The following is a 26,099-nucleotide window of genomic DNA, read 5'->3' on the forward strand; positions in this document are numbered from 1 at the left end:
AGAAGAATTCACCGCCAAACAACATGGTGGCTTGTTTACATTACGTTACAATACGAGTGATGAATCAAGTCATCAGCTTCACTCTCCTTGATTATAAGACTAATATAAGATAGAGAAATGGAGAATTCATCTGTCCTACTTTAAATCAAAGAGGAGTTGTTAACACTTTGAGTGCCGGCTGCTAAATTTAAAGCCCTACTGAAAAATCCAGCCATTTTTACTATATTCGTACATTTTTTAAAACATTAGAATCAAAAATATATTTATATCGATGTGCATTTCAATAAAAATGGACTTTGCTCTTCTTTATGAATGAGTTGAATAACATTTATTGCTAATTTTTAAATATATAATTTAACAATGAAAACCTACTGTTTTTGAAAAATAAAATAGTTGCAACAAATGCTGTACTGCCGTAACATGCATAATAATTTTTTTAATACGCTCAATTTGAACTATTTAAAGCATGGAAATCATAAAAAAGCATTGTTCCACGCAAAGCATTATAAATCCTGGATGACAAAAAGGGTCAATGCACCCTCAACGAACGGTCCATTGGCCCAAAGAATTTTCACACTAAGAGGCATAAAATGAGGATGCCTGTAGCTACAGAACACTTTTCGTCCTCAAGACATAAAGTGAACTCTTTTTCCATCGAGCAGTTGATTTTTGAAAAAACAGAACCCCTAAGCAGTAAACTGGAAAAGTACCGCGGGCGAAATATTACGGCTTCACGCTAACAAAGCCAATTAAATGGAAAGACGTAATATTACGTCCATGGCACGCAAAGTGTTAAGAATGGGAAATACCTTTGAGAAGGCCCTGAAGATCTGAAATATAGAAAAACTGGAAATCCAGAAACCCTTTGGTCCCAGGCTTTCCGGATTTGAGGTCCTCAACTGTATATATTTTTACCAGCCCACAATCGTATTTTATAAACAACTCAGGTTTTTTTTAATGAATACATTTTCACAACACAATGTGATCCATGTAGATGAAACAAAATTTTACTTACTTTCATTTGCATGGACAGCAAAATCTTGGAATCAGGGCCAGAGTGTTTAAGTCCAAGTGGTTGATCTTCAATTTGCATCAGAGGCTTATCCATTAGATCAGACAGGTTGTAGCTCAGACGGCCAATATCCTGACCAGTTTTTTGGTCAACAACCTAAAATATCATAAAAAAACTTTGGGTAAAATACTGAAGAGGGGTAAGTACTCATAGGTGTAGTTTAAATTATTAAACAGTAAAACTTGCTTATAAAAAATTTCAGGGGACGATCATTCTATTGTATTCATTAATCCACCCTTTCCATCACATGGCTGTAAAGGGATGGCTTGTAAGATCGACGGTAGATATATGTGGTGATGGCCACACGTGAGAACAACTAATGGTAAGGTAACGAATGGTTAAGTAGCAAAGATGGCCTTAATTTCTTTATAAAAGAGGAAGTAATTCCCCTACGCATCAAAGAGCAGTTCATAATTGTGGGGATTTCGTATCACCCGAACTCATTACATGCGGGAAAATTAACATTGGCAATAATAGGAAAGTCCAAGGAACCAGAAACTAACCTTGTTACAAGTGGTATTTCCTAACATGTAAGATCAGTATAAGGAAGTTTTACTATAAATATAAATTGGCAAGGCACTGAGTTTCACGGAGGATAACTCAATCCTTCTATTTAAAAATTGGCTTGAAACTGGGTCTAAATTAATACCCTGCCATACTTTCTTTACTCAACCAGAGAATACGTAATTTTTTTTTAGGATTTCTATGGAAAAAATGCAACTTTTAGGTTTCTGCAGACAATACCATCTTTCAGCCTTTTTGAGTACTACTTACGTCCGACATTGATTTTCGATTATTCCCTTGTTGCAGTTAGTTTCCTTCTTGAACAAACAAAAAAATGGTTACTATGGTCGATTAAACGAATTAAGAAATAAAGAGAATTTCTTTTTTGGTCTATAAAGCTAAAGCTTAGTTCTGTAGTTTACTCGCTTTACCCACTTAAATGCCGTGAAGATTCAAGATCCATAAAAATCATAGATACATACATTCTAATAAAAATTCCCAAGGTTCCCAAAGCTTGCAACTTTGGAAAAAAATCACTAGACTAGCCACACAGGTTTGATGCAAAAGACAATTTTCTGTAGGAAATAATACTGCAACATTGAGACGTCAAAATCTGCTGCCTGAGCACGTAGAACAATTAGTTTTCCTGCATGAGAATTTGAAAAGATCAAATACTACATGATTCATTTACGTGTATAATCTTTATAGCAGTTTTACAAATACCATTATTGAGGGCTCTTCCGAGCAGTTTGGATACATGCATTAATAGCTTGATGACATATTAATAGAGTTAAATTCATTTCAATTCTGCTTACTGAACTGTATAAGACACATTAATTTTCATTCATCTCCTAATTTTGACACAATTACCATAAACGTTTCTCATTATCTTTTCCCTTTTAGATCAAGCTAAGCATTCAGAATGGAAAATTCATAAGGGAATTGAAAAAATGAGAATATGTTGGAGCATGGATTGATGTATTGCCCAGTTCTCGAATTGCCGTACTCTACTCGCCACGACTCGAAACTTGCGAGTAAAATTGATTAAGGCGTAACTTTATGAAAGCGATTCATTATTAAAATTAAAAAAGAAGAACTTTGTGCTTTCACGTGAATATTTATTCACAAATTTACGACCACGGTTTCAACGTTAGACGTCATCATCAGGTGATCTCTACAGAGGTCCATCACATCCTTATATACCAGGCTAGGAGGGGGAGGGAGGAAGGTAACTAGGTTGAATGGATTCGTCACCAGAGAAGAGGGAGGGGGAAAGACCTTGGTCATACGGTAGAAAAAAGTTAGGGGGAGGAGGCTCCCTTAGGGAGGGTATGGCAGGTGGAGGGGGGGGGGGGGGGGTTCGGGTGAGAAGGAGGCCGAAGGGTTCGTCATGTCACTAGCCCAGGAATTTAGGAGTGGGAGGCTTAAAGGAGGGGAGTGGGGGGCATACAAAAATTCGTTTACAATGTTGTCATTGGAACGTACATGCTGCAAAGTTTTCAACTCGGCTCAAAATCAAAAAGTACTACAGTGGAACCTCGTTAAAGCGAGTACGGGCTATAGCGACACCCCCGCTATTACGAGAGATAGTCGATGCACCGTCAATTGACCCTATAATAAGCGTGTCAAAACATTCGTTTTTACGAGACCCTTTCGGTGTTGGCTCTCGCCATAGCGAGGGTTTCACCGCCGGAAGACTTTCATCAAGACTCCTTAACCTCTGTAATTGCTAGCGATCTGTTAGAAATGAAGGTAATGGAGTGCTCAGTCTCAAATTTATGTGGTAAATTGTCGTTCGATAAATATAATGATTGACGAAACAATGCTTTGCATGATTTTTATTCAGTGCGGCGCTTATAAATTGTTTGAATAGTTAGTCGTTATTTGAGTAAGGAAATTTAGTGATGCAAAAAAACATCGCCTTTCGCCTGGATTTATGCTTACGTTTATCGGATAGATGTTTATCTGTCGCCGCACCACTCCTCTTCCTGTATATCTGTTCGCAACAGGTATATTGGCTATTATTTGCTCCACCTCCGGTAAAGCGACAATTCGCTATAGCGAGTGTTTATTAGTGCACCGTGGGGTGTCGTTATATCGAGGTTGCACTGTACTTGCACATCCGTAATAATAATAATAGGAATAAACACATATGGCAATTAAAATATGAGGGAACTATAAAAGGTGTATGTTATTATATTACAAAATTATACTGTAGAATGCACAATATGAAGTACCGTATTTCTCCGAATATAGTCCCCCTCTCAATATAGTCCCCCCCCCCCTAATTTTGAGGCTTCAGTTTCGGGAAAAGTTAAAAAAAATGCATTTGAATAAGTCCCCCCCTTTACTTTCGCCACAGGCACTTTTGGAAAAAAAGGGGAGACTATATTAAGACATGTACGGTATCTTTCGAATCTTGTTATCCACACATTAATACCTCAAGTATTATAATGAGTTGTGAAAGAATCATCACTTCAATGCTTAAGCTTTTCGCCCATTTATTTCCAATAGTATTTCCAGAATAATCACTTTATCTCACCTTAACATGAAGAGTATCTGCCTGAGGATTATTCACCAAGAAAGTAAAACCTTGTTCCCATACAGGATCTCCAGTCCTTAGCTGCACAGTAGTAGTTTCTTGTTTCTTCCCCAAAGTAAGAACTGCACATGGGTTTGGTTTGCTGGTAGTCCGCGCACTCTGGTATTTTCATTTTTCAGGGAGAAAAATATTTTTTTAGGAATAACACAACGGACAAATTTTGATCTCTTTAATAATTTTCTTGATTCTCCATAAAATTCCAACTCAATTTCATGACAAAAAGTAATCGATTCTCGCAATTTATGAAAAATTTTCGTTTTAAGAAACTTGAAACTAAGATCAAACCATTGATAATCAAGGTTCAAAAATGATCAATTTTTTAGTTTTATGAACACTATAAATAAGAAAATTGACAGTCAATATATATATGTACTTTACAAACAACATAAATTCATTCACCATGTACTTTCATAAAATGAATCACGAATAAAAATTAGAAGTTATTAAGATTATAAATCTTTGACTGAAAATTATGCAGATTAAGAATTGCTTTTAATCGTTCATTGAACAAAAAACTAATAAATAAAAGGAACATTTATTCCGTGTTTGAGTTGAACTTATAAATCGAATTTTTTTTATTGTAACTGTTAGCTATCCACTAATCTTCACTATGCATGCCCACATACTATTAGTAACATTAGTATTATTCATGCTGTGTGACTTACTTCCATCACATGACACCCAACAAACTTACTTCATTAAAATGTTGTCAGTGCACACAAACAGATTTAAAATAAGTAGAAAATCAGAAACGTTGAAACCTTTGAAAACAAATGAACAAACAACAAAACACCATCACAGGGTTCCCACTCTAACTAGATTATAAAATTCATGGTTTTTTTCAGGTTTTCACGGTTTAAATGTCATCAAATTCACGGTTTGTAGATAGGGCATTTTAGGCAGAAATATTGATCACGTAACAATCATCGGCCGCACGTTAACTAAAAATGTTACAAACACAACAGATGCCTTGAATGCAAACGCAGCAATGACATTGTCTTGTGACGTCACCTATAGTTAGCAAAATTCATGTCCGGATAAAAGGGTGTGAGTGGGAAAATGGAGAGAGCAGGGTGGCAGGGAAGTGAAGAAGTGCCTGATTTTTTGCCAGGATTAACGTCTTCCAATTGCAGGCTTAAGGTCAATGTGCTGTCATGGCACACACGGACCAATTAATATTTGCGCTTTCGAATACACGTGTGCAGGTAAATGCGTGGACAGTATCTGCACGTGACTCGGCCTTGAAACATGATTGAAATATCGTTTTTTTTTCTTTTAACCCATCCATTGTTGTTCTGCAATCAAGTTTGATAGATTTCTAAGGTTCTATGACGAAATTCACGGCTATTTCCAGGTTTTTTCACGGTAGACAAAATTCACGGCTTATTCACGGTTTTAAGGTTTTCACGGTTGAGTGGGAACCCTGCTATCATTAATAACAGTCCAGCATACCAAAATATTTATAGGATACACATGCATAGAATTAAAAATATCTACATCATTCACCACTATTCAATTCATTTCCCCAGTCTGATATATATCCACTGGTATCATATCCAAGCACACATGAAGGGATCAATTGAACCAGGATGATTTTTGCAACATTAAAATCTAGACAAATGAGACCATGAGATAATTATACATTACACCAATCCCCTATTCTATTACATATTCTGTTCCATTATAATGCGTGAGATCATAACAATATAGCCTTATATAATAACATAGTCTTTGATTCAGTGGCTTTACAGAAACCACATATATTTAATGGAGGGGATGATGCCTAACCAGAATTATAATCATTTTGCATGCAATGGGTCTAGATGGGGACTTCCCACATTCTCCAAAATCTTTGACCCACCTCTCGGCTATAAAGACATTCGAAATGGGTAACATCTCAAAATAAGAGATTGCATGCAACCACATTTTACTTAAGTAACTACTTGGTGTGCACCACAGGACTATGTAGACATAGAAGTAGGCATGAAACTTAATTTCTTTGTGGAGCAAAGAACTGAACTTATCATTAGATGAATGTTCATAAACACACAATAACTTCATACTTCTACTTTTCCATTAAATAAAAGGTGCAGATAAGAGTGAAAAGGGTAGAGTACACTAAAACTTCGAGAAGAAAAGAATAAGAAGTACATAATATGATCTATAAAAACTGCCAAGAGAAGAAAAAACATTCACTTTGCAAACCCATAGGATTATATTTCAGTAAACGTAGTAGATGTAGAAGCCACCCACAAGTATTGAAATTCAGCTAAAACAAGTACAAACTTCTACGTTTATATGTAATGATAAAGGTGGTCTTTCAAGGCTTTCGGATTGGCATAAAATAAACAAAGAGGAGACTTTACAGCAATGGACAGATATGGCTTCCAAATTTTCCCAGCGACAACACCATTAGAGCCGCCATCATGAAATGGTGACACCTATCACTCATATATGAACTGCATAAATAGAAGTAGTAGGTACCACTAACATCCCACTACTTTGGCACAATCTTTCAAGCACATCCTAAAAATATATGTTTAGTAGATCAATATGTTTGAATATTAAAATTTACTACGACAATCAAAAGCAGCAAAAATAACTATTAAAATAGTTAAGTTTTCAAGCACTTCATTCATTTTAATTTTTAATAATCAAGCAAGCAAAATGCACTTAGTAGTTATTAACTGAGACCAATACATGATCTAATTACAAGCAAATGAGCAGCCAAACTATGCATTCTTCTCTTGAATCGACGTGGTTTACAAATATAGCATTTATAATTCATTATAAAGTAACCAATACCAATATTCACAATCAGGTAAGTACTCAGATGACATAGGAGAGGAAAACAGAAAAATAGAACTTGCGGAGTAAAAATAGGAACCGAATCTACCTGATCTTAATATGTAAGGAGCCACTAAAACCATCAAAGGATCACTGCTGAGAAAAAGATCTCAATTACATGTCCCAAATTACTAATAAGCACAGTGGTTTATCTACACACTTGTGAAACTCCCTGATATTAAAGGCAGACCAAATAGTAAGTAATAGAGTGGCACAATTAGAACATTTCAAGTAGTTAGGAATTCTAATAAGAAAAAAAATTTACACTTGAACAAAAGAAATACATGCTACATTTGATTGCATGAATGAAAAGTTAAAGTTTTGAACTATCTAAAAGTTATTACATATATATTCTAAACTCCACACTTTTACTTAAACTATGATTTCAACATGTAAACGTCACTATCAAGGTCCTTTGTGAGCTAAAACCATGGGTAGTCCAAAATGCTACATGGGTTCTATAGGGATTCAAACGTTACCTTCCCAAAATGTTTTTTAGAGTCATACATGTTGCCCCTTCAAGTGAAATAACCCCCCATAATGCACGTCCCCACTTAATGAAGACCACAAATTTATTTTTGGCCACACCCTTTTTTGTACTAATAAAGTAAAACTGTAGAATGCACAATATTAAGTATCTTTCGAATCTTGTTATCCTCAAATTAATACCTCAAGTATTATAATGAGTTGTGAAAGAATCATCACTTCAATGCTACAGCTTTTCATCCATTTATTTCTAATAGTATAATAATTAAATTAAATAGGCGGATAAAAATGGTGAAAAGCTAAGCAAAGACCCAAAATAGAGGCAGTGGCCTGAAACATATTCAAATCCAACACCACATACACAATTACAGAAACCAAATTAGAAATTAACCATCTATAGAAGCACATTGCATTTCACACTAACATGGGGAGTGTATGAAAAACCAGTTCTCAGATTGCAATCAAACTTTGTAGTTTTGTAGTCCATCGGGAGCTGTCCACAAATCACCCCCCCCCCATACAGGATTTTATAACCGACGGTTTAAACAAAAAATGCAGTTAAACGTACACGGATCCAATATATTCCCTTAGAAATGGGCATTTACCAAGCTCTAGTGGTATCCTTGTGTCTATGGTGTTTGATTACTATCTGGAGGTCCTTGGTTTGATTCTTGGAGGTGGCAATTGTTTTTTCATAATTTGTTTCTACTTTTCATTTTTCAAACGCCTGCTATTAATCATTATTTCCAAGATTTTCACTGAAAATTTTATTTTTCTGCGCTGCAATCTTTTTCTTCGATGCAGCAGCATCTAACGTTTTCCAATTTTTTTTGCACTACTTTCAATTGTTATTTCCGTGTCAGATCATGAAGCATTTTTATGATTATTACAATATAGGATTCTCCAGTCTTCAACTAAATATGTTGTCACTCACGATGGAATTGAATGGACTTACCAAAGTCACCACTTGTATCACTGACGGCAGAGCAATTCAAATTTCACGCATAAATATGTACTATTGTTAGAACTGTTCACAGCAATTTATATTCATGATGTTGTTATCTAACAAAGTCAAATTTTCAATGCTATTACTCAAAAGTAAAAATGCATATTCTATTACAAATGCATTTTTATGAATATTGCAATATAGGATTCTCCAGTCTTCAACTAAATATGTTGTCATTTATAATGGAATTAAATGGACTTACCAAAGTCACCACTTGTATCACTGATAGCTGAGCAATTCAAATTTCACGCATAAATATGTACTATTATTAGAACTGTTCACAGCAATTTATATTCATGATGTTATTATCTATCAAAGTCGTAAATTTTCAATGCTGTTACTCAAAAGTAAAAATGCATATTCTATTACAAATATTGAGAACAAATGGCTCTCTTCATCCATCACTGTGGTGTGGACACTTAGGAAAACTGGCATGATGAACTGTGGTCTTATCTGAGAAGTTCTTTGATTACAACCATCCCTTACGTCTTGAGTGTTACAGCTTAGGCTCATTTTAGAAAGGTCTACAATAGGTCAGTTGAATAAACTGCACTGAATTTGGTAACTTACGAAAATAATCTCTTACAAACATACAATACTCAGGAACATGTCTCACAACTCAATCAGTAGCTATTTATGAGCTAAGGACCCATTAAGGGAATCTTTAGCAGGTGCCAAAGATGATGAAAAATAGATAGAATACCAAACAGAATAGGAAATCCTGTAATATATATACATACATGCTAAAATTGACACAGTTCATCTTCCACGTATCCAGTCACATCATAATAGGAAGCAAACCTGACATGTGGCATACAAGCAATTGAGGGCAGGATCCCAAACACCCAGGAGGAAGTAGAGTACAAGGTTATACATGCCAGAGGAAAATCATTAATTGGGCAGACAGGAAGAGTGAAAGAACATCACTCACTTAGTGATTCAACCCTAATGGTGGTTTGGATAGGCAAGGGTAGAGCTCACCCCAAACTAAGCCATAGTTGTATGAATTTCAAAAATTCAGGGTGGAGGGGCCACTTCTTTTCCCTGGGCCACCTCGCTTTTTGATGGTTTTCTTACGATGCATCTGAACGCTTCGCCTGGGATTTAAATCCAGTGCCCCTAAATCAGCAGACAAGATCTCTACCTACAAGTTTAACATGATCCCCATGAAAGAACATTTGGGAGGAACAAAAAAGAAGTGATTCTACCATCATATAACAAGCTTGACCAACCAGGCCATGAAATTCCCTTCAATGCAGTTGAATAATTGGCAAACGAAGGAATAATCCCCTATGACTGAAAACAAAGGCCATCATAATTATGAAGAATCCTAACAACATCAACAGATAGGATGATAAAATATTCTCAATGAGGAAACAAGTGCTACAACCTCAGACCAATAGGAACTAAGGGTGGGAAAAATATCAGATAGCAGCTTCTGCATGGACTGGCTCCAATATAGGTGGCAGCACTACAATGATACCCAGGCTGCCATTATAACATCCCTCAAAAACTTATTTTTTCTGATATTACGTTCGCTTCAGCCTTAAGTAGTCCTTAAATGCTTTGAACGCTTCCCCTATTTTGAACTATTTTGAATTTAATTTTCAGATAAAGGGTAATTAAAACTACTTTGAGCTTTTCACTGATGCAATTTAAAAGCGCGGGGAATTCCTTATTTTCATCTCAGGATGCCATCAGAAATAGCTCAAACAATTGTATAGACATCACAAAATTAGCATACAGATTTATAATTGACCTTAGACCTAAGCAGAGGTTCAAATGTCGCCATAGCTCACCCCTTTTTTCAACGGTACAACAGATTCCAACACTATTTAACTTGAGATGAGGAAGTCCCCAGGGGACAACACTGATGGCTATTGAAGTCATTTTATGTGATGGGATACCTGGAAGATAGACTGTATAGGCCTGTTCACACGATACATTAACACGTACGAGTTAATGTCTGTTTGCATGAATGATTTTTGTGGACCGGAACGGAATATGTACGAATGCATGAACCAAATTCGAACAGGTTCTATTTCCTGTGCATGCATTCGCACAAGTTGGGTGGTTACACGGTGCATTTTGGCATTTATTCTTGCGTTCATACATTTAGACGTTAACCCGTACATGTTAATGTACCGTGTTAACAGGCCTTCTCACATGATGCCACGGAAACAGTATAAGATACATACTAAGAATGGCTAGCAGGACTTTAGCCACACTCACGGCCTAAAATGGTTCATAGCTCAACAATACATAGTTTACCATGCAAGACATTTACACACCAGATCAAGGCGCCCAAATTATTACTGGACCACAAGTCATCTGTCAGGAAGTCACTTGTTGCTCAAAATTTTCACTCATGCAATACACTTGCAAGCCAGTGTATCATCTACGTTTGATACAAAAAACTTCAGGGCGGAGTAGGTACATGACATTAACCACACTGACATTAGCCACGCTAACGAAAAGAGTACAGCACCCTCCACCAGAATAATTGCACAGAGTACTTGAAAATAGAGAAATAACATGATCAAAACAAAATATGAGTATTCCTAAGATCTTGAGCACCAGCAAATAAATAATAATAGATTCAAAATTACATTAATAAAAAATATCAAAGAGAAAACAAACAATTACTGTTGCCAAAGGAAATTATAGTACACAAAATATTCCCCTAAAATGATATGCTATAATAAAAAATGGGAGACAAATTGAAAAGATAAAAATTACAAAGAACAAGCAAAATACACAGCTCCTGATTGGATTAAAAAATTATAATGATGAAATTAAGATTATAAAACTGAAATATTTTCTCTTCATTAAAATTTGTGTTAATTTTGATGATTAAGTCACATTAATCAGAAAATTTAACACACCAAATTAAAGAAAACTTTAAACAAACTTTATTACACTATGAACACCCTGAATCCTTCACCAATATCAACGAAACAAAACAAACTTAAGACAGGAGACAATCACATGATACACAAACATTCAATTTAAAAATAATTTAAAAAAACATCACAATAACACTTGCTTTAATTTATGCATCGAATAATGATTTTCATGAGTACAAAACTTAATTCCACCAGCATATTACTAATTTAAGACATATGATGCTTGTAGCAATATTCCGCTAAAGTCACTACTTTGTACGAAGCAAGCTATCTCCTCAGTGGAAATGCATCTAGGTGACATATCCATAATGAACATGCTACTAATGAATTGTGCACGAAATAACTGAACATTTTCTCACTAATTACCATGGCAATTAGCCAGCTCCAGCCAGCAAAATGCCAAATATTCGCCTCTTTGTCAATCGATGCATGAAGTTAAGCAAAAGAGGGGGGATGCAATGAAAAAATATGCTCAAGCATTCCCAATCTGTTCTTCTGAAAGCTAACCTTTTTGGAGCCAGATGACACCCACTGGCCGTGAGATCTTTTGGCCCAAGCACTCTGGAAACAGTTCACAAGACGGGTAAAGGTTTGGCAAATGGTTTGGGACAGGACAATTAATGCAGGTAAGAAACAAACTGGCTCCCAATGAAGTGTAAGCTTTACTTTATGTCCCCACAATGAATGAAATGCTGCGTTAGGAAAGTGCAACATAAATATACCAGCATTAGTAAAGGTAAAAAAAAGAAAATTTTATGCTTTTCTCCTGAAAAAAACATTTCTTGGAGGTTTCAAATTTGGTAACCTATTAGCTAGTATCATGGCTCACAACAACATTAGTTCCAACGCTAATTAAAATTACAGAATTGATAAATGTGTACACAGTAACATAATACAGAAGAAGCTCGTTTTAATGAGTATGCCATGTAGCAATAATTGTGTTATAATGAGTCACAGACAGTGTACCACAAAATAATATGTAAATATATGGATATAGCGAGGTAAAGACTTCTCTACCACGGTATGCACTCGGAATTATGAGGTAAATCTCTTAAGAACAAGTTAAATTCAAGAAAATGGGGGTCAGCTATTTTACCGGAGACAGCTGAGATGTACCTCCAGAAACAAGTGTATAACCTTCATTTTTAAGCCACCAATTTTTAGTGTCCAAGAATCACAAGCCACACTAATTAAAAATCTTGGCACATTACAACTGAATGACTATGTGGCTTCCAGCCTCAGATCTTGATGAAAGATCCGCAACATTAAAGTCAGCATAGCTTCATACAGGGAGCACTAACAGTCTTGAGTGCTGGGTAGTCTGTTGTTGATCAGGGACAGAGTCTAAGTTTGCCGTGGTTATGTGCCATTAATCGATGATATGCCAGAATTTGGTAGAGGTCTTCCCACAAACTTAAGTGTTATATTGAAGTATAATTAGTCAACTACAATTTAGTTGACATCAGTGTACACCATTCCTGCACCACCGATATGTCCGCCATCAATTGATTTATTCTTTTCTGCCTTCTGATCATTCCACTCCCACATGAATTCAATTTATATAATTAATGTAAGTATTCTATCTGAGAAATCAAGTCTTTGGTCTTGTGCATCAAAATAAAAATAAAACACGAGGGTAAAAGTAATGCATTCATATACTGATTTCAGAAGGTGCTTCTGTCCCAGATTTTTTAGATCTTAAATTTTCAAGAGCAAATGAAACATTGAAAAAAACTGACTGTAGGCAATGACTGACAATGAGCAAGCTCGACAAGCTCGAATTGGGCAAGCTCGACAACAAAAATATCCGAGTCTTTAACCAATTGAGTTCAAGAACTGCATGGCTGCATAATGCACGATCGAACATAAATTGCCTTCATGGGAGCTTTTTATTGTTTCCAAGTATCACTGAGTGTGCTACAAAGCCACAGATTTCATTGCCCATATTACAAGCAAATATGTATGCAATTTGATGCAAATGCAAACATAGTTACTCTGTGAAATAGCACCAATACAAAATAAAAGTGGTAATTAAAGGTGAATATGGGAATTGATACGTTTCAACCTTAACCTTCAGATATAACAATACATATGGCTAGCGATTTCTCCTGGGGTTATGAGCACTCGTTAAACCGAGCTTCCATTGTAAAATCAATTCTAAAATGCTCATACAAGTTCAACAAGCAATAATGGCTTAAATTTTAAAAGATTCACCTCTTCCAGCTTACTGCTCCTAAGACCCTATCACAATTAGCTTCTTATCAATGCCATAGACTTTGATTCAATTCCATTAGTTCTACCTAAAATTTAAAATGAAATTCTACAGTTTATGATAATGTAAGAGCCAGATAAAAAAGGTAGGATTATGACAGAATAATAAGGTTACTCCAGCAACTGATCATAAAAGATAGTCCTGCTCATAACACTGCAAGAAGAGATGATGTACGCAACAAAAGGTTGAAATGAAATTCTGATGTATTCAACAAAAGATACAATGTTCATTGAAGATAGTATAAATTGGTTTCCTATCATCTTACTTGTATTTTTCATTCTATTCAGTTGCAAAAGAAATAGAAAGCAAAGGAAATTTAAAGAAATAAAAACACCAAGATAAGAAGCATTTGCTTTCAATCTGTTCCCAATCATGGGAGTTTTACTTCATAGATGTGTACCTTAAACATATAAAAACCATAATAACAAAACTTTAAGTGTTTACCCCTAAGTAAGCCATTTTCAAAACGTTAGGTTAAGTTAACCAACAGTCGTATATGTACGCAGTCGTACATAGGTATATGCTCACCCAGTTATATCCAGAAGTAACACGCAATATCCGGCATGCACCAAACACAGGATAGGAGTACATATTTATATGTATATGTAGAACAATTTATGATCAATGGTACTCCTTAAAAGCTTGATGCATCCCATGAGATTCACAACAATAATAAAAAGTGGTACATGAAGGCAGTATTTACCTTGAGTAACAGGCTATAAAAACTTGACTCACCCTTGTATTTGAACGCATAATAGGTAAATAGGGGTAAAAACTGTCCTCAAGTAAAAATAATGAGTCTTCAAAACTAATTCTAAAATAATACATCAACATTTATCATATAGGATAAATATAATTTTTCCATGATGAAAACATTTTATCACCTTTTCGCATGTAAAAAAAAATTCATTCAGATAAAAACTTGTATTTTGGGTGAACAACAGATAATGCTTAAATATAAATTGAATCCAAATGCAACCCTTTGAGGGCATAGATTTCTGAGGTGCTACAAGCTTGCATCTGCGTGACTTGTGGGTTTTCATGGTGCTTGTTGGTTTAGCGAAAAAATAATTATTCTAATTTTCCAATTGGCACCTATAGGTACAGTTGAATTAAAAAATATAGCACTGAATGAAGTGGTGCCACTTTTGTCGCAATTTTCAAATGGTGTTTCGGTATTTTCTATATTACCAGTCGGAGGGAACTTTGAACAACACTCCCATATTCTACAATATTATTATTACTACATAATTAAAGGGAAATGTATATGGGATATGAACAATGTTAAATAACACATGAATATGATGATAATATGGGATATGCACAATTCATATTCTATTAAACATTGCACATACCCCTTATACATTTCCCTTCAATGATGTAGTAATAATAATATTGCAGGAGATGGGAGTTGTTCAAAGTTCCCATAGAAAACTACTATAGAAAATATCCAAACTCAATTTGCGAACTGTAGCAAAAGTGGCACTCTCCATTTGCTGCAATACTTTTGACTTTGGCTGTACAAAGTGACGGATTTTGCCATCTCCAAAAGCAAATTCCAGATGGTTCTCCATAATTGGCCATTAAGGGCCATCACACTTTTTATTCCAAGTAACATTCCGAGGGACAGAGTAACAATGACCACTCGTAAACATTTGCAGTGTTTAGATGGTTTCTTTTAGAAATATAGAGAACATATTTAGTAACTATAACCGCTGCCATTCTCAAGAATTTAATGTCAAGCTCCAGTTAGTCCATTCAAGATGACAAAATAAACAACCATAAAATGATTACTCTAATGCAATCACAAATTTTGTCCTTTCAAGTCAAAAAACACAACAAAAAAAAACTTGTAAACCATTCACAACCTATTGCAACTGCAACTAAATAGAGAAGAATTAATTTCAGCCAGACAATGTGATATGGAAAATATAATTGGCTTAATAATAAACAATTGGCTTCCTCAGCTGCTCTCATTTTTTTTTAAATTCATCTATTTGATTAATGTAACAGGGTAGAGCTTTAATTATCCCTCTGGAGAAAGAGCCCCAAATGTATGGTCAAACAGGATGAAAAATTTTCTTAGCAATTACAACTTTGGTTTCTTGCTTTCAACGTCATTTTGACATTCATTCCATCGAAAAACTAATAATTTTGAGGAAGGTAAGGTCAGGTAAAGGTCAATAGAGAAGGACAGGAGAAAAAGAGATTGGGAGTGTTCTCAGGGAATGTTTAGGGGAGATAGATAATTCAATGAATGGTCCAATATCAATCCCATTTCATCCATCAGTTCATAGAGGCCCTTATATAGATTTTCAACATTCAGTACTGGCAGACTAAACAGAATCTAAAGATGTACCTGGCTTCAAGATCAATAACAATTATTATTATTTACCCAAGGCTACTTAAGTTTCAAACTAAATTAAATTGCAGATTAGTGATAGAGTTGATGTGTGATTTCACTCCACCGTGCTGGTGCCTTTTGTTAATGGAGTTATATTCATGCAATTAAACACCACTAAATACTTTGATCAACAAAGTCTAAGGAATATTTCATTATTTATCTAGTGTATCATGTACTTGGATCACTCATATCCAACTTTGTCACATTAATCTTATCTATTCTCTACACCTGGATCACCCCTATATATACTGATATTTCACTCCAAACTTAAAGGCTAAAAATACCTTCGGCCATTAAAACTTTCCTATTAAGCCAAATGAGTAGGAAATAACACCGGCATTATGATGGGGTTTTTATGATTGGCATTCAAATATAAATGTGCAGTCACTTGAGACTATGTTAATTCCATTTGTCAACAAGTTTTCATTTGACAATAAATCTTGGTTTGTAGCACTTGGCCTAGAGGAAACTCCAATCGCCCAGTAATTTATTTGTAAAAGAAATCTTTTAAAGAAACAGATTTTGCAATTGAATATCCCAGCATTATTTTATCATTAGACATCTGCAGCATCAAATAATTTATTGCATAAATTTAGCAAAGCGAAGACTGCCAACACCGAAAAATTAATTATCACATCTACGTACATTTAGATTATATTGCAAACATACTAAAAGCAAGCTCGGTTCCTTGAGCTATCAACTTTGAACTGACTTCAATACTCACCGGTAAATTTTTGGCAGAATCTAGATACACCATCAACAGTCCTGTGCTCATCGAGGTCAGACGAAGAAGCTGAGTTTCCATCATAGCCTATCACATGAGAAGAGGAATGTAAAAGATCAATCATTAATCATCAATGAATCAAATGCAGAATTTTCCTAAAAATGATGAATTTTAACCATTACAGGAGCAATAACATTCTCAAAGGAAATGAAAAAATATGTTTAGGATTAAGATGAAAACTTAGCGCCATATATTATCTACGTGGAGGCAGTTTCACAGCTTATATCTATAGTTTAAATGTGAAAAGTGCAGATTTTACAAAATTACAAGGTGTCATATGAAGAGATATATAACATCCTTGAATTTTGGGAGAACTAAGAGGTTAAAAAAATAGAGGCAGTTTATAATAACATGAATTAAACTATATATATGGCTTTCAGTGTATGTAGTAGAAAGGCTCATTCCTTGAAAAATATTTCCATTACTTCATAATCTCCTCTCTATGACATAGAGATACACAGTAATACCTACAAAGTTCCAAACATTCAAATTATATCCATTTTCAAATCTTGAAGTACATAAGCATATTATACTTACAGCTTTAAGGTCAGCAACATTACAACTCAGTTTCAACCAGGTCATCCTTAAGTGCACCATTCCGTGCTTAGCATCTTCCAAAGTTACCCACTGAAAAATAAAAATTATTCTCAGTCAACTTGCTTTAGATTTTATGACATTTCCGACACAAAAACACAACTAAGACATTAGGGAGCACTCATTTACTAGGCGAGGTGATTTTTGGCAATTTTTGGACCCTCCCCTCCCCCTTAGTGAGGTATCGCGAGATTTGGCTCGACCCATCCCTCTAATCTCATGCGCGATTGTTCAAAATCCGTATTTTCAGGGTAAATATGTTAATCTATGCTTCATTGTGTCAGATTTATAAAAATAATTCGCTTTATCGTGTACTTCTATTTAAGATTAGTTATGACTAGAATTTAAGAGTTCTAAAATCGAAATTTTACACTGTTTCTTGAGGAAAAAAAATTACGTGATACTTGCCAGGACTTGCCAGAATCGACTTAACTCCCTCCCCTCCCAAAATGCCTCACATGATTAATAATGTCCAAAAGACCACGCATTTGGTCTCATTCTTTTTTGAATCTTGTGCACGTCATCCAATTGCTGAAGACTATCAAGACATCTTCGGGCGCAGTAAGTCATTCACCTAGCATTTGTTCTCCAGAAACTGAGAATTGAAGCAGGCTAGATGTAAAAGGTCAGAGGGTGAGATGGGTTAGGGATGAAACATGCTTCCATTTTCCTCGTGTAACTTGATATTTTACTTCGAAGATAATAATTTACAGACTGTGAGGACTCGGAAAGGAAAAAAAATATCCGAGGCATGCGGTGAGGGAGGAACGATGGTTTTTTTTTTTTTTTTAAATCTGCGATGTAGTCACTTTTGACGTGGTTTTTATCCTATCTATGGCATTGAGATTCTCCTGATGGTTGTTCAATCCCTTTGGAAGAGTCACACTATGTACCTGTCGTATTTGGCCGTAAAAATTTCCGTAGATGAAATTCTGTAGCATAATCCCAACGAGAGCTTTTAAACAAAATGGTTCATGAGTAGTACAAGCATCACAGTGCAACGACATATGCGAAGGCAGGATCAGAACTCTTTCCACTCCCTAGTATACGATACTGCATTCATTAAAGCATAAATTTAAAATTTCGGGTCCAGATCCGATGCCTTCAGCGAATTTGAATGCAAAGTATACGATGCAGGGCAATATCTGCAGATATTTGGATCTGAGGTATCTGAGCCAACAATCCCTAATAATAATATCTTGGGATGTAACTATACAGAAGCACAAAAAGTAACCAATTTTAGAGATACAGTTGAGGACCTCAAATCCGGAATCTAGAGAAAAACCAGAAATCCGGAATGTTTGAAATTCCTCTGCTTAGTGTTTCGACTTGCCACCTCGTGACACCACTCTCCGAGCCTTGTTCTGGGAAGTTAGCACACACTATGAACATATGCTAACCACTTAGGCAGGGACATGCAGGGATCTCAAATATCAAGCACAAGAGCCTGAACACATTTATAAATTACCGTATTCCTCCAAATATAGTCCCCCCCCCCTTATTTTTAGGCCTGAGTTTCAGGAAAAAATTTCAAAAATGGGTTTGAATATAGTCCCCCCCCCTTTAACTTTTATCACGGGCATTTTTTGAGAAAAAGGCGGGACTATATTCAGACATATATGGTAATTAATTAAAAAAATACAACATGAGAAACAGAAATTCAGAAATCCAGAAACCCTTTGGTCCCAAACTTCCCGGCTTTGTGGTCCTCAACGGTATATCACTAAATTCTGGTATGTAAAATAGCACCCTACAACTCCACGTAATTAAATAAGGGCATAAGCCATATACTTAGAACAAGATTTTCATAACCCGCGATTACATTACCTCGTACTTATTTTTTACAGGAGAAAAAATTAAAAGAATAAATATAAATAGCTGAGAAAGCCTGCTAAAAAAACAGCATGACTTACCATGTCAACATTTCCTTTTCTGCTAATACTTGATATGTCCAAAGTCGCCCTAAAATGAAAATTATGAATACATTAGAAAAAAGAAGCCAGATAACAATCGTAAAGTCAAATTTTACAACCTGCATCACATTTTACATGCTTTATTTCACAAAAAAACATGCTTAAGGCAAAGTAAAGTCTCAGAAGAATTTGAAGACTATGCAATGTTAATAGCAAACTTATTATGTACAAATATCATGCAAGCAATAGAATACTAGATTCTTTCAAGCGAGTGGCATAGCGTACTAATGATAGCCTAGAACAAATGCCTTTTACATACAGAATAGAGATAAAGAATAACTGAATAGAGAAAAATTAGATAGTACCGTAATACATTGACAATGAAAATTTGCTACTGAAATCCAAAAATACTACCTCAAGGAACCCTAGTCCAACAGATAAAATGAGCTTTCATCTAGTACAGTAAGGACAATCTAAAAGCTTTTTTCTACATCATGCTTCTAACCAATGACGAGAAATGTTTATTTTTCACTGGTCACTGAATGAAAAGAAAACACAAAAAATTGCGACGTGAAAAGGAAAACTCAACAAAATATTTGATTAAGTGAATTCCCAATGACAACGTGAAAGATTTTAAAAGAACTGGGAACTTTTTGAAATAAGAAGGCACACAAATTTTGCGCGGTCGCAACATAGATAAAGAGGGACACATCTTTCATGGAATCTATACGAACTACATCAGGGAGAGGATGGGACTGTACCTTCCTAGGAAGTCATCCTCCCCTGTGTCTTTGTCATATAGCTGTGCTCGTAAGTCTTGCCCCTTTTCTTCCTCCACCACGAACTGCAGAAGGCATGAGGTTTGCCAAGTTGGAGTACAAGTTACACCAATATCAACAAACCATACATCACTATTTCTTAGTCAATGCAGCTCAAAATCAATGTTAAAATTAAGAAATAGCCATCAAGACTCATTCATCGTATTAGCTGTTAAAAAAATATATAAAAATGGCACTTGTAAAATGTTAAAAATTAATACAATCATGCCAAGGATATAAATTCAGGGCCTTAAGACCATGAAGACAGAGTAGGAAGTTTTACAAGTTATGGAAAAGATGAGAAACCCACTATGTATCTACAGAAGTTATGGCAATAATTTCATATACTTCACACTGGATGAACATACATAAATAAAAAATGAATAAAAATGCAATAAAATATCAAGTACCAACGTAAACAATCACCTTTGTGCAATTAAGATATCATGACACTGATGAAGTAATATGTTACAGCATAGGGGCAATGAATGAGGCTGACAAACATATTATTTTCACTACCATACACAGAATTTCACTCAAATGAAGACAGTTACATTTAAATGTAACCGCTAGAAAACATTAAAAATCACTGATTGGTATGGTATATAAACGTATTTTAAGAAAAGTGAAATAATAGTTTATCACATTAAAAAAAGAATACTTAGAATGCCAGACATTTCAAGAAAAATTGCATTGGATCACAGTTACATAACATAATTATTCTGTGTGAATACTTATATCAATTTGATGTTCATTGGCTCTACTTTATGCTCGCATAAATATATTCAATTCTGGTATTGGCCCATAATAATTACAGGTGAATTAAAAACTTCTAAATTGCTCCCAAAATTAAATATTTACATTATGTGTACATATAAAAATCAGCAGTAGGCTGATGGGTAATTAATTGTGAACATATTCATCATAATGGATTAATTTGTAGAAGGGAAAGTATATAAACAAACATAAGAAGCAATCTTTGAATGACAGGCAACTAAATATAAATGAATAAAGGCAGCAACTCAAGTACACTTACAAATTACACAAAGCAAGTGTAAAGTACTAAAATACAGGATTGTTACACATCACACCCAACATTCACAACTCCTGAACATCTTTTTGACACCAGGAAAATCTTATTCATGAATAATGTCTTTTTCATTAGACATATTTTCATACAACCCTTTAACACTACTGTGATAGATTAAAGTCAAAATTTACAGTTCCTGGATAAGCAAAGACTTAATTATAATCACAACTGTATCAATTATTCTCAAGAGTTATTATTTAAAGGACAAAATCTAGAAAAATATGGAATGTATTGGCATAGGTGTAAGTATAATAATTGGGTTAAGAAAGAAACTTATGAAAATGCATTTGAACTCATTCCACTTCACAAGGATTTTACGTGATAGCCTAAAAAGTTGAAGGAATTAGGATTTATGTAACAAATTTATTCCACCAACATATTAGCACAATGAGAGAATAGGGGTCATCATGCTATGAAACTTCTATCATCGAAAACACATGTTTGAGTAACTCATTAAACACATACTGCACTTCATCCTAGCCAAAATTCATTCATTGGTAGCTTCTTAAGCACAAAACAGTACATTGCCTTGAATATAAACCCCCACAAAAATCTTATATGCGGATAAATTAAAAAAGGCAGTCTCTCACTGGCAGAATTTCTCTCAATATACGTTTATAAATCGTTGACTAAAATGAGATAACCTTATGAAAGAAGTTGAAAACCTTTCCAAAGTTTCCAGTACAATTATGTACTACATTTGTGCTAAGGACTTAAGTTAGCATGACAGCATTCTTATTCCTCCTTAAACTATCAGAAATAGTAGTTTTATAAACCAGCAAACAAATCCATTCATAATCTTAGGTTGGTATTCGGAGGAGGTGACTGACAGCCTTACTGAATTAGGAAGGAAGGGTGGAGAAAAACCCATGACTTCCATTATCTTATCCATTATACTGCACCTTGAATATGCAGCAAGCGTATGAGATCCTGTGCACAAAGACTTAATCCATGAACTGAATAAAATACAAAAGAAGGCTGTGCGGTTCGTCAAAAACTGCAACGGGCGTACAGACAGTGTTACCCAGATGTTAAACAAATTAGACTGGGAGCCGCTGGAGACTCGGAGGCTGCACACAATGCTTAGAATGCTTGAACAATTGAGAATGGACATCTTTAACAGTGACACGGAGAACATAATATTAGAGCCCTACTATATTTCTAAATCCAATACAAGCAATAAATAAAGAGAGATATTTTGCCAAACGGATAGATATTTCGTTTTTCCCCAAACCATTAAGGACTTCAAAAAAATGCTAGTTGTAATTTCTTTAGAGCACTTCCTTTTTATTTGTAAATGGCTGGTGTTCTAACACCCCCTGCCACACGCCTTTTAGGCAGCTTGCTGGGTATTATGTAGATGTATCTTGCCCTAAAGAAAAGGTGCCAAGCGTACCATGACTAATAATTACATCAGAAGGATGAATTAATGCACATGAAGTGCCCTTCAGCATCACCCACGCATGGATTGCACTGTCTCTAAAAATAATCTCTCCCACTGCCGGGATTTAAGCCCAGGTTCACAAGGTTGGGAATAGCCAGGTGCACATACAATAAAAATTCGATGGCAGCAGTGCCCATGCATATTTTTTGCTGTGTGCAGCATACATTGGTGTCCATGCCAATGATCACAATGATATAAAATATCAGCACCATTTGAAATTTAAAATTTCATGAAAATGCTAAAACTAGGATTGAATATCCAGTACTGAGCACATTCTGGCAGATTCACGGCCTTATTTTCAGCAGACTGCTTTGGTGTCACATAGTGGACTAATTTTCAAAGGTGTGGCAGAGCACACTTCTAATCGGGAAACCAAGTATGTATTCTTGCTACTTCACTACCTTAACCCCTTTCATTCATACCTGATATACCTCAATGAGTGTAAAAATTCCTTCAATAAGGGGGAGGATATACTCAAGACAACATGTGAGGAAAGCACACCAATGTTAGGAATCAAAGTACTTCAAAAAAGGGGTTTAGTAGCCAAAAACGCATCACTCTGCAGACCTTCCGAGATAATCATCATTCTGGACTCCAGGAAACCCAGGATCGTAATCCCATACCTCCAAGAGAACTTCCTGACCTTTCCTCGATGATATTTCAGCCTTAAGTGTGAAATCAAAGGAGAGTATTGCTAATAGATACAGATAATAAACATTTATTATAAAAAAGATATTTCCTGGTTAGTTTCTCCATTAAAAAAGAGAAATGCTTTGAATATAACACACGTACATTTTCTGACCTGTAAATAAGAATCCCAATTAAAGAACACAGACCAGATAAAAAAAAACAACAACGTATTAACATCAATGCTGGCTTCTACAAAGGCAGAGAACCCACAACCAAAGCTGAGAAAAATTAAGTAAGTAAATTAAAATGCATTGAAGCAGTTATTCCACTGTAAAAAATACAATGCACTAATTAAGGAAATACCATGTTTAAAAAGCGCCACACCAGCTAATCAGAAGATTGGTGAAATGCAGGTCATTACTCCACAGGAATGTTACATCAACGACATAAAAATGCAACACCAAAATTTAAGACAAACAAAAAACATGCATATTATATAATTACAATGGTAGTCTCAAACACCAATTTAAGAAATGCGATTATTAACATCACCCAGTACAATAAGCCAAATATTATCACACCAACATTAACAAAACATTTAACATGACAGCAACATATATGCCTTAAACAGAAAACCCTAAGTGGCTCCCATGCAACCAATCAAATACATAGATAGAAAAAATACAATAACATGTATTATGAAAACAGATGTGCAAACAAATTTACATACAACACTAAAAACACAATTATTTCTATTTACCTTAGCAAAAGTAACTAATTATGCATTTAAACAAATATGTATGGATTATTATGTTAAATTATTAAACATGATTTGTTAAAGTAGCAACCATGAAGTACTACAATTTCCAAATTGATTGAATTAGGCAAAATCTTGTGAGTAATGAGAGATTGATAATGTATTTTAGCTATGGCATTTTAGTTTATTTATTTAAAATATGATGCATACATGATTGCATAAATAAAGATATAAAAAAGCATATAATTAAAACTAAAACATTTTTAAAAGAGTTTTTATACAGAGAAATTCTTTGCTTTAGAGATCTAAAAATGTATATAATAGAATGAGGTTCTTTCAATGCAGCCATTAATAGTTACATGTACTTGGATATTGAATTCACTCAATAGAAAAACAAGGCTAAATTAGTTAACGACTAAACACTAGTTGAGGCAAGAAAACCCCAAAAAATTAAAATCACAAATTCAAAAGGAAAAAACAACCAATATTTTAAAAATTCATAAAAAAAATAGAAAGAATAACCTGAAGAGAACCTTAACTAACATATTTTCAGAATGAAGTTCCTTACGGATTCATCTCTCTAAAAAAAATGGGACCAATATAAATAAATAAGAAATGATGAGAAAATTCAGTCAATTGCAAAAATTAATGCTTTCTGTAACAATTCCTTTAACTAGATATGGGTGAAATAGCATTTTTCTCGAATTCAAATATGGAATACCTATTTTTTCTGAATTCCTCACTTGAATATCAATCGAATACTGCATTAATGAATACTTTGTATGCATTTTTCCACCAATTTGAAATAAAAACGACAATTAAAATTTAAAATAATGCTGAACACTTTGCTAGTCATTCTGTACAGTTCCTAAATCCTGATGCAGCTATCACCCACGATTACCTCAAACTTGGATGTATGAAGCACCACAATTATTTTGTGTTTTTATTATATGCATGTCGAAGGTAATGTTATTAGTAATTCTTTACTGCGTTTATTGCAAAACTTAAATTGAATTGGCAATTACTATAAATTAGAATAAGTAAAACGTAAATTTCAACATGCTACAGGGAGTCAGAAAAAGAACAGCTAATCTTGCATGCATTTGAAAGTACACACACATTCTTCTTAGTTCTGTTCTTGCGAAGTCATCAGCATTATACATATTTTAATGGTTACTATCAATGATAAGTTTTCGTATAAAAATATTATGAAAAAATTGAACGAACCGAATGCGCAAACCTTCATTTAAGACTTAACTATTGGCAAAAGATTTAAAAGGAATCACGGACGATCTGTGCTGTGTACTCGAAATTCAATAATTGATAACTTTGTGTCATCGAATATCAAATAGTGTAAAAAGCGCATAATTTGAGGTATTCAGTGATTCAAATATTTGAACGTCCTACTTCAAACACTAAATGAGTCACAAGATCTTGAGAAACTAATGATTATCATAAATGAAAAAGCTGATGACATTTTAGAATTCCCTCCCTGTTCCCAACCCCCCTTTTTCCACTGACTCAGGGCAGAAATGGAAAGGACTATGTTTGGAGAAATACACAATAAAACTGCACACACTCACCTAACATTAGAGATGTACCTCGGTCTGAACTCCCAAGCATTCTTTAGTGCTCTACTATAATGCAGAAAAATAATCACTTAGGCAGATGATCCAGCAAAACTCTAAATACAGTTGAAGTCTGCTATAATGAGTATGGCCGATGGCTAGGGTAGCACTATTACGAGTGATTATTTTGGGTTGGTTGGTCCACGCGGAAAAGCATAAGGAAATCCTCTATCTTTAACGAGCTATCATAATTGCTATAGTGCAATAACTAGTCCACATCTCAGTGGAGATTATCCAGTAAGTATGAATATCACGATAGCCACATGCTAAACTTCAACAGCCGGACAGATGCATTTCACCAAGGTGAGGCAATATTGAGGTACATCAATGAAACCCAATCAT

The 26,099-nt window shown here is 34.8% G+C and overlaps 1 protein-coding gene across 6 annotated transcripts in view; it reads right to left on the reverse strand.

Annotated features, from left to right (window-relative positions):
- The window catches only part of LOC124166066 (extended synaptotagmin-2), a 63,416-nt gene that overhangs the window by 19,217 nt on the left and 18,100 nt on the right, over positions 1-26,099 (reverse strand). Inside the window, exons 8-14 of one of the 6 annotated variants that reach the window (XM_046543679.1) lie at positions 23,310-23,407; positions 19,391-19,439; positions 17,421-17,510; positions 16,824-16,910; positions 11,931-11,984; positions 4,119-4,277; positions 1,016-1,168 (exon numbers count right to left, since the gene is read on the reverse strand). In XM_046543679.1, the coding sequence (XP_046399635.1) occupies positions 1,016-1,168; positions 4,119-4,277; positions 11,931-11,984; positions 16,824-16,910; positions 17,421-17,510; positions 19,391-19,439; positions 23,310-23,407 (690 nt within the window). Of the gene's footprint in view, positions 1-1,015; positions 1,169-4,118; positions 4,278-11,930; positions 11,985-16,823; positions 16,911-17,420; positions 17,511-19,390; positions 19,440-20,151; positions 20,235-23,309; positions 23,408-26,099 lie in introns of all 6 variants that reach the window. The other 5 variants (XM_046543682.1, XM_046543680.1, XM_046543685.1 and 2 more) reach the window with 5 other exon arrangements.

This window comes from Ischnura elegans, chromosome 9, assembly GCF_921293095.1.
Source record: "Ischnura elegans chromosome 9, ioIscEleg1.1, whole genome shotgun sequence".
NCBI classification, from domain to species: Eukaryota; Metazoa; Arthropoda; class Insecta; order Odonata; family Coenagrionidae; genus Ischnura; species Ischnura elegans.